The 10,899-nt window shown below is 42.1% G+C and overlaps 1 protein-coding gene across 1 annotated transcript; it reads left to right on the plus strand.

Annotated features, from left to right (window-relative positions):
- Positions 1 to 5,640: 5,640 nt before the first annotated feature.
- Positions 5,641 to 10,694, plus strand: LOC124141638 (A disintegrin and metalloproteinase with thrombospondin motifs adt-1-like). Its single transcript, XM_046509669.2, has 5 exons — positions 5,641 to 5,755; positions 6,390 to 6,409; positions 7,141 to 7,329; positions 8,520 to 8,681; positions 9,812 to 10,694. Exons 1-5 carry the CDS (start codon positions 5,679 to 5,681, stop codon positions 10,027 to 10,029), a joined length of 666 nt encoding a protein of 221 aa, XP_046365625.2. The 5' UTR covers positions 5,641 to 5,678; the 3' UTR covers positions 10,030 to 10,694.
- The last annotated feature ends 205 nt before the right edge of the window (positions 10,695 to 10,899 follow it).

The following is a 10,899-nucleotide window of genomic DNA, read 5'->3' on the forward strand; positions in this document are numbered from 1 at the left end:
GTCACAAACTTCTTAGAATTCTAAACATCAAGATATCACTCTTGTAGGATGTCACAAACCTATCAGAAATCTAAACATCAAGATATCACTCTTGTAGTATGTCACAAACTTCTTAGAATTCTAAACATCAAGATATCACTCTTGTAGGATGTCACAAACTTATCAGAAATCTAAACATCAAGATATCACTCTGGTAGGATGTCACAAGCTTCTTAGAATTCTAAACATCAAGATATCACTCTGGTAGGATGTCACAAACTTATCAGAATTCTAAACATCAAGATATCACTCTTGTAGTATGTCACAAACTTCTTAGAATTCTAAACATCAAGATATCACTCTTGAAGGATGTCACAAACTTCTTAGAATTCTAAACATCAAGATATCACTCTTGTAGGATGTCACAAACTTCTTAGAATTCTAAACATCAAGATATCACTCTATTAGGATGTCACAAACTCATTAGAATTCTAAACATCAAGATATCACTCTATTAGGATGTCACAAACTCATTAGAATTCTAAACATCAAGATATCACTTGAAGGATGTCCCAAACTTACCAGAATTCTAAATATTAAGATGTCACTCTTGAAGGATGTCCCAAACGTATTAGAATTCTAATCAAGATATCACTCTGGTGGGATGTCCCAAACTTATTATAATTCTAAACATCAAGAAGATGTCAGATGGATGTTTTCCTCACTTCTGTTTGTTTAATTCATCCTCTTTAATCAACCCATGTTTGTTGTGGTTATTTGTTATTAACTGATGTACGCTGGAAGACAAAGTCCATGCTTTGAATTTTTTTTGAATGATTGAAAGAAAGAGTTCCATATTTGGGCATCAGAGGTTCCATGTCTCATTGTTAAGGTTTAGTGAGAATGGGGACTCTTCACAATAACTTCACAAGTGGTAGGAGTAGACATTATTGGCAGTGAAAGTAAAGGGAGAAAGTTACAGTTGTGATGGGCTAGGGAAACTGTGAGTACAGTTTACTGTACTTTGTACCTGCTCAAGTCCCCCTCTGGATGCTGCCATTGTTGATGTTAAAGATGTTTAAGATGTTGTGTATAGACTACATGCCATATTTATGTGTCAACTTTGATCGGCTGCTTAGTACGTCCACAAAGGGCAATCCCTGTGCAGGGTTGTCAGATCATTACCATGTCGGTATTCTAGCCGAGCACAGTATTTAAACATGTGAGTGACAGGGAAAGAGATATCTCCTGTGGCAGCAGTGATGTATACTAGACGACTTATTATTAAACAACTGTTCCACCCAGGGTCCGTTCCTCAAAGCAATCTTTGTGCTGAGACAATCGTAACTCCCATGCTTTAACATGCCAGTGCTAAGATGGCTTTGTGGAAAAGGCACCCGGATCCACTTGCACAAAACAATCTTAGCGCTAAGATGCTCGTAACTCCCATACTTTAACATGCCAGTGCTAAGATGGCTTTGTGGAAAAGGCATCAGGATCCACTTGCACAAAACAATCTTAGCGCTAAGATGCTCGTAACTCCCATACTTTAACATGCCAGTGCTAAGATGGCTTTGTGGAAAAGGCACCAGGATCAACTTGCACAAAACAATCTTAGCGCTAAGATGCTCGTAATTCCCATATTTTAACACAGCCTTACGATAGTTGTAGCGCTAAGATCGCTTTGTGCAAGTGGGCCCTGGACACAGGGTCATTGCTTAACTATTTCTAGATCAATAAATATACCGTTGTCACAAATGACCTATCCTATATGTCTCTATGACTCGTGATATTAATACATCTAGAAGTATTTAAGCCATGGTACTTGAGTCATTTAGTTCTGTCACTATGTTAGTAGTAATCAACACCTGTTTTTAATCATGTTTGTGGTTTGTATTAATTTTATCAAGCTGTGTACAAAAAAAATATTTATTTTCACCATTTTTGGTATGTTTAGATAAATATTTTTCACCAAGCTTGTATTGTCATTATTTTCATGGTGGCCTATGGGAGTGTCTGTTGGATGTAGTTGTAGCGAATCCTGGCTCCAACTCTCGCCTCAGACAATATGACTGATGATCCTAGCCGAAGCCATTGCTTTGGTGATCCCTAACAGAAACATGGATGGGTAACTGTGTCTACTTGCCTGGATGTTTTAACGACTCACTCAGCAATATCCCATCTATATGAGGGTGACCTGAAATAATGGAGTGGCCCTGATATTGTGAGAAGCGATCCACGCCATCTTGGTCCGACCACACACAACCACATTACTGTGTCGGATACCTGGGTCGACTTGCACGGAACAATCTTAGTTACAATCGATCTTAGGCGGCTACAATTAACTTCATAATCACCATACAATTGTCCTATTTCACTTTCACAAACCAATCTTAGAGCGATTGTAGGATGGCTTGGATTCAAGACCGCATTAAAGATTTACCATGTTTGTAGCTAAGAGTGTTATTTGCAAGTGTCCCATGATGTCAGTAATCGGCCCTTACCAGCAGCACAGTACCTACGACTTTATTCTAACCAAGGAATCCCAACTTCACTTTTTTGGGTTTTAATATAAAAAATTCAGTTCAGTGGTAACACTATAGTTGTTATTTGCAAGTGTTCCATGGTCTCAGTAATCGGCCCTTACCAGCAGCACATGCTCCTACGACTTTATTCTAACCAAGGAATCCCAACTTCACTTTTTTTGGTTTTAATATAAAAAAATCAGTTGATTAACATTGATAGCATTGACTGGCTGTTGAAGCACACATTCCGGCGTCTACAGGAGTGACAAATCCAAGAGTTCGTAAAATCACAAAAACATTCAAAAGCTGTCCTCCGGAAACTATGATATGACACTCATCATAGGCGGATCCATTCGTGACCACTCGCCCCTTTCCGTAATCTGCAAGAAGACTCATCCCCCTCTCGTTGAATGTTATGGGCGAAAATACGACAAACCAATCGGAATGCGCGTATGATTTCAAGTTCTTTGTCAAATAATTCCTCAGAAATAATGTTTGATTTTACATATGTCTTGCATCTAAAAATATACCCAAGACACAGTGAAATGTTTTCAATCATACTGCATAATTCCGCACGTCCCGATGTCCTTTAAATTGCATCTGAAATATATATAATATATGGGGAAATATATGTGAACCATTACGCAACGAGTTGACAATTGTTTTAGGTATGCCCGTTTGCGCTAAGACGGAACCTAGTTCACGATGGCCACGAGAGGAGCACGAGTCGCTTTTCGGCTTGTCCCGGAATAACACGGGTTGATCACGAATGAGGCGGATCCAGAGTCCTGGAACCGCCCTTACTTATAACCGGGAATGTATTAACTCTTTTCACAAAAAATCTATAGGCCATGGTAAATGGTCATTCCTATTATCACACACCATTATTCATCTAAATGTAACGTTCGATCAGGCGTCCGTTTCGTTCGGTTCTTTTCGGCTTTGAAGCATTGGCGGATTTCTTGAAGTATTTGAAGTATTCTGTCCCGCCTTCAAAATAATCAGGGGCGGTCGGGCAGCCTACTGCTTAAAGCGTTCGCTCGTCACGCCGAAGACCCGGGTTTGATTCTCGACATGGGTACAATGTATGAAGCCCATTTCAGGTGTCCCCCGTTGTGATATTGCTGGAATATTGCTAAAAGTGGCGTAAAACTATACTCACTCACTCAAAATAATCGAGAATATTTAAAAATTAACACGAGAGAAATAGCTTTAACTGGTCGGTGGCTATTTTTTCGTGTTAATTTGTTAATTTTCCGTGTTTAAAGTTTACTGCACCAATGACTTTGAAAATGTTTAATCCGATTAATGTTTAAGGATTTTTAAATCATATATATTTTCATTGGAAGCGGGTTCGCATTTATGGGTACGAGCCATCCAGTTGATTGGTACAAATGGGTACGGGTTATCAAACACTTGGTAACGAGTCCGCCAATAACGTTTGGGTAACGGATCTCCGTGGGCACGTCTTGTCCAGATCCCATCCAACAGTATTGACGTGAGAAAACTTTCCGGGAAGTGGTATTCCCCAAACCTCTGCCAATCGGATGTCTCTGTGTGTTGGAACGTCCTAACGTTATTGTTACTAACATAGATGGACTTGTTGTATTTGCTTGTGTCTCTTTATTATAAAATCAAACAATCATAATATTATATGGCGTCCACATTGTTTATTTTTCGGGTCCACATAAAGAGGTGGTGTCATCACATAAATGAACACCGGGATATATTAGTTTATCTCCATGAATAATAGGATATATTAGTTTATCTCCATTAACACCAGGATATATTAGTATTTTCTCCATGAACACCGGGATATGTTAGTTTTTTCTCCATGAACACCGGGATATGTTAGTTTTTTCTCCATGAACACCGGGTATATTACTTTATCTTCATGAACACTGGGATACATTAGTTTATCTCCATGAACACTAGGATATATTAGTTCATCTCCACAAACACCAGAATATATTAGTTTATCAACATTATCACCGGATATATTAGTTTATCTCCATGAACACCAGGCTAGTTTATAATCCACCAACACTGGGATATATAAGTTTATGTCCACAAACACCAGGATATATTAGTTTATCTCCATGAACACCGGGATATATTAGTTTATCTCCATGAACACCAGGATATATGAGTTTATCTCAATGAACACTGATAGATATTAGCTTGTCCCCATCAACACCCGGATATATTAGTATATCTCCACAAACAGGGGAGTATATATTAGTTTATCTCCATGAATACTGGGATATATTACCTTGTCTCCATCAACACCGGGATATATTAGTTTATCTCCATGAACACCAGGATCTATTAGTTAATTTAAATGAACACAGCGATATATTAGCTTGTCTCCATCATCACCAGGATGTATTAGTTTATCTCCACAAACACCAGGATATATCTGTTTATCTCCATGAACACTGGGATATATTACCTTGTCTTCATCAACACTGGGATATATTAGTTTATCTCATTGAACACAAGGATATATTAGTTTTTCTCCATGAACACCGGGATATATTTGTTTAGCTCCATTAACACCGGGATATATTATTTATCTCCATTAACACTGGGATATATTAGTTAATTTCCATGAACACAGCGATATATTAACTTGTCTCCAACACACACACACACACACACACACACACACACACACACACACAGGGGGGCTTGTAACTTCGATAGCGCTCAATAATGGACGACATGATACGGTCAACTGACCCGTGGGGCTTCACTTCAATGACGCACTAACAAAGCTCCTCCAAACATTATAACACGAACCCCTTGGTAATCGTGATGAGAAAATCTCGCCCATGTAAGTCCATGATGGCTATCACTAATATTTCCCGTCGACGGAATCAGAGATCGCTTGGAATACTGTTTATATAATACCTCAATCAAGGGTGACGAACAGATACTAATCTGATAGTTCACACCCGGGCGTTTTGCACGTTCAGCCACTACAACCCTGTGCCTCAGCCTAGGGGGTGGGGATGTGGACGGTCACCCCGGGGGGATGGCCAACGTTTCGCCTGATGAGCCGTGAAGTGATAAGCTGGATGAGGATTAGGCAGGGTATAAGAAGCCTTGACCAGTCCGAAATTGACCACTGACCCTTCCTTTCAAGCACCTGTCTGAGATTGCAAGACCTGAATGAGCATGACGCCGACGTTTCTACTCTGCACAGTCGTGTTGATGTGTGTCCAAGTTACACATGCACAGTTCACGCAGTGAGTTTTGGCAGTTGTACACGCTCGGCTATACGCCTTTCATATTTGTATAGAAAGTTCCGACTTACAGCTTAATGTTCTACTCCAGCTGAAACTCAGGTGTATGTATATCTGCACTATATCATGGTATTTATTGTCGGACGATAGGAACACGGGCAGATATTGTCAGCAGATATTGAGTTTTAGTCCTTTTCTAAATCAGCAGTTATTTTCCGAGGTTGGGTTCCAAAGATACCGTTTCCTTGACTGAGTGAGTGAGTGAGTATGGTTTTACGCCGCTTTTTAGCAATATTCCAGCAATATCACGGCGGGGGACACCAGAAATGGGCTTCACACATTGTACCCATGTGGGGAATCGAACCCGGGTCGTCGGCGGGACGAGCGAACGCTTTAACCACTAGGCTACCCAACCGCCCCACCGTTTCCTTGAAGACTGCAAATACTAAAAACACCCACGATAATATCACTTGATACTTCTGTGACCTGCCTGATTGTAACATTATTGTGCTGATGTGTTCGGCGCTTAATTTATCATGACACGTCAATAGCGTGTCATATATCTCATAATTCCTACATAATATCATAATAATTATTTAAACGACAAACATTGAATGAATATTTTATTTCATTTCAGACTTAACTCGACGCGCTGTTGTAAGTATGGCCATATATCCGTGTTACAGATTCAGTATTGCCCACTGCGGAATATAACAACATCCAGTCACTCTGTTTTGAAACTAAATTTCTTAAGTAAAATGTCAAATACACAGATCTTGAAAACAAAATGATTGACTCTCAGATAGCAAATGCACTGATGGAGCGTTGTATTTGGAGCAGGCTTAATCGGGGATTGCCTGGTCACTATGGAGTGAGTGACTGAGTGAGCTGGGTTTAACACCGCTTCTGACAGTATTCCAGTTATATCGCGGCGTGTCAGCTTAATGTGGGAGGAAAGCCCGAAGTGATGCAGGTTTCAGACGTTTACCACTTCGGTGAAACCCACGAGCACGGTAATGGTGCTGACAAACCTAGAAACATAATCGGGGCGGACCGGGATTCGAACCTACAATCACAGGTTCCTGGCGTGCCCAAGGGACGCAACTCTGCACAGCGAATGTGGTCACAATGGAGGCCACAGTATTGAATGGGTGACTACGCAGAATACATCTTTTCGCGAACACCTGGTGTCATCGTTCTTTGATAGTGATTCATAAACACATGCTCATGATTTAGTCGGAATCGTACTATCGACTCTGCTTTATGTAGAGATTATTGTTGAAAATGGAAAGGGTTTGTCGCTTTATTTAAATGCATGAACACGGGTGGATCTGATGATTTTGATAAAATAAAAACGGACAAATTAAAAACAAACCGTTTTATTTCAGATTACTGGAGCAACTGGGGCTCCTTATCAACTTTGACCTCCTGTGACGCCACCTGTGGGGCTGGGGTTCAACAGCGGCAGAGAACTCGTGCCTGTCTGCGGCCTGCGTACCGCCCACCACCCGGCAGTCGCTTTCAGGAAGTCGAGCAGGAGTCGACCACGTGCAACTCGGGAATCGCGTGCACAGGAAGTAAGTGTCACGTTTCAATGACCACAATGACACCAGGTGTTCGCGAATATTATATTTGGGATAACACTTTCTTAGTAAAGTACAGATTCTCTTACGTTTTGGGGTTGAATCCCGTCCGGGGTTCGAACCCACACTGCCATAGCGAGGCGACTAATCGCCAGCACACAAAGTCAGCGATCTAACCCATTCAGCCACCGAGGCTTCCACAAAAAATGAAAGTCCGACAACCGGTAATCTAGATCACGTAAGTTGTGTACCCCTCTGACAAGTGTAAGTTGGCACGGCTCCCATGGCCGAAAGCTATGAACGCACGATGCCATTTAGAAAGTGGTCAAATGTAACACATGTTATATTTGGGATAACACTTTCTTAGTAAACATTTGTTACATTTGACGATTTTCTAAATGGCATTGTGTGTTCACAGCATTTCTGTCGGATCTTGTAACGTATGCCACGCAGGGGGCACGCAATTCGTTGTGCAGAGTTGCGTCCCATGGGCACGCCAGAAACATATGATTGTGGGTTCGAATCCCGATTCGCCCCGATTATGTTTCTAGGTTTGTCAGCACCACACCCGTGCGCGTGGGTTTCACCAAAGTGGTTAACGTCTGAGACCTGCATCACTTCGGGCCTTCCTCCCACATGATGCTGACACGCCGCGATATAACTGTAATACTGTTAAAAAGCGGCGTTAAACCCAACTCACTCACTCACCCACTCTTATGCCAAGCCCTAAATTTTATTAAATTTTTATTTTTCACTCCTCGGAAACTCCGTTCATGCAGGAGATGCCAAGGTTTGGCCATTCATCATGTGTCAGACTCGCAAATGGGTGAGTGAGTGAGTATGGTTTTACGCCGCTTTTAGCAATATTCCAACAATATCACGGCGTGGGACACCAGAAATGGGCTTCACACATTGTACCCATGTCGGGACCACTAGGCTACCCGACCGCCCCGATTCGCAAATGGGATCCGATGACATGCATCAACCAGGTCAGCGAGCCTGACCACCCGATCCAATTCATCGCCTCTGACGACAAGCATAGTCGCTTCTTACGTCAAGCATGGGTTGCTAAAGGTCTATTCTAACCCGGATCTTCACGGGTTTTGGTGTGATTAAAGACAGTGGTCATATTATGTTGAAGATTCTAATGACAAGATCGTCTCACGTTATTCTCTCTGCTACAGCTATAGGAACATGGGCCTCGTGGACAGCGGGCACCTGCTCCCAGTTCTGTGGTCAAGGGACACTCCACTCCACTCGGACACGGCCCTGTACACCCACTGGACTCTGCGATGAACCCCTGACGGAAACGAGGACCGAGATATGTAACGGCCAAGGGGGTCACTGTAAGTATTCTCCATCTCGACATTCTTCCGGCATAACGCTGCCCACAGGGGAGGGTGTATTTTGTTTTACGCCACTTTTAGCAAATTTCCAGCAATATCACGGGGACTCTAGAAATGGGCTTACCACATTGTACCCATGAGCGGAATCGAAACCGGGTTTTCGGCGTGACGAGTGATCGCTTTGACCACTAGGCTGTCCCACGTTCGAAATTGTACTAGTAACTCAAGCTTTGTATTGCATTTGAGATTGAATATCCGTCAGATTCATAAAGATGTCTATTGGAAATATTTGACTGACTGACTGAGTATGGTTTCACGCCGCTTTTAGCAATATTCTAGCAATATCACGGCGGGGGACCCCAGAAATGGGCTTCGCACATTGTACCCATGTCGGGAATAGAACCCGGGTCTTCGGCGTGACGAGCGAAAGCTTTAACCACTAGGCTACCCGACCGCCCTGGAAATATTTGAGTATAAATGACACGATGTATCGTACCCTGAAGTTAATATCGCCCCCCACCACCCCCAATCGTACACTGACACCCATGAAGATCCGGGATAGAATAGGTCTTCAGCAACCCATGCCTGTCGTAAGAGGCTAACGAGATCTAGTGGGCAGGCTCGCAGACTTGGTTGATGCATGTCATCGTATCCTAATTGCGTAGATCGATGCTCATGATGTCAATCACTGGTTTGTCCGGTCCATACTTGACTATTCACAGACTGCCGTCATAAAGCTGGAATAGTGCTGAGTGCGCAATTAAACAACAAACAGACAAACAAACAAACAAACCCTGAGGTTAATATCGTCCTCCGTATCGTTCCCTGATGAGACAGATATTGTCTGATGTATTTTAATATCCTCTTCTTTGTCGCAACTTCGCATAATATCGTCCCGCGTATCGTAACGTAAGATATTTACCGATGTCATGTACCTGAAGACCGATATCGTCCGACGTATCTTACCTCAGGTGAATATCGATATACGCACACATGTATCATAAGCCCGATGAAATCGCTGTCATCACTCACTCACTCATGCACTCACTCACTCACTCATAAAGACAAAGCGACAAGTGTATAAGTTGTGATTGAAAAATGTGATACAATTTTCCAATATTTTCCAACAGGTTTCAAACCTTGCTCCCACTACCAAACCTTCATCTACACATTCGGCAACCCCATCAGCCACGTGTGTTTGCGGGGGATGTACCAGCAGGTCAGCTGCCCCTCCCAGCCCGGAGCTCTCCTCAACACGTGCGGGGCGGACTATGTCAAGTGTCAGGTCTACCGACTGGTAGAGCGATACTGCTTCAGACCCGCGTTCAAGTACAGTCAATGGGGGTAGAGTTATCTGCCCTGCGGCCTGTTCTTTCAAGCGATTGTAGAGAAGGGACATTTTACTGGCCAATCCAACTTAAGTAAAACAGCTTATAAACAACAGTCAGTTATATACAAAACAATGTTCTGTGCTAAGTTAGACTATGTGAGATTGAGGTGATGACGTCACTTCCGCAACGAGGAAACAACAATCGTGTTTCTTTATCATGGTTCAGCCAAACAAAGTGTTAGTTTTTTCTCATTTCAGTTTTATCTTGTTTATGTGTTTGAAGGTACATTATAGGCTAACACACCAACAGTTGAATGAGAACAATTGATTCCCAGCTTCATAATATGGAACCAATGATACTTCTTAATTATAAAGTCTTCTGTTCAGGAGTGATAATTCTCTTTGTATCTAAACACGAGACAGCATTCATGCATTGCTTACTTACAGTAAGATCAGGGTTTCTTAGCTGTTTTACTTTGCCAGACCTCTCAGTCGTCTTAACACATGGATCGTATCTTCAAGTCATTCTTCAAAGAGATTCCTGGTAGGCCTGGTAACGTCCGATGGAAACCAGGATGTGACGACGATACACAAATCTAGTAATAGTTGTTTCTCTGTATATTATTATTATTATGATGATGATGATGATGTTTAATGGTGGTGTGTATAATAAATGTGTACTTTTATCCAGACTGAGTATATATTTTTTTTATCAGCCACAATATCAGGGTTGAATGTATAGAGGGCTTGTTCCAAGTTCCGTGGGACACATGTATAGATATCAGGGTTGAATCTTTAGCAAGGGCTTGTTCCAAGTTCCGTGGGACACATTTATAGATATCAGGGTTAAATGTATAGCACGGGCTTGTTCAAAGGTCCGCGGGACAC

The sequence above is a fragment of the Haliotis rufescens genome, unplaced genomic scaffold, assembly GCF_023055435.1.
Source record: "Haliotis rufescens isolate VD_foot unplaced genomic scaffold, xgHalRufe1.0.p SCAF_46, whole genome shotgun sequence".
In the NCBI taxonomy this organism is placed as follows: Eukaryota; Metazoa; Mollusca; class Gastropoda; order Lepetellida; family Haliotidae; genus Haliotis; species Haliotis rufescens.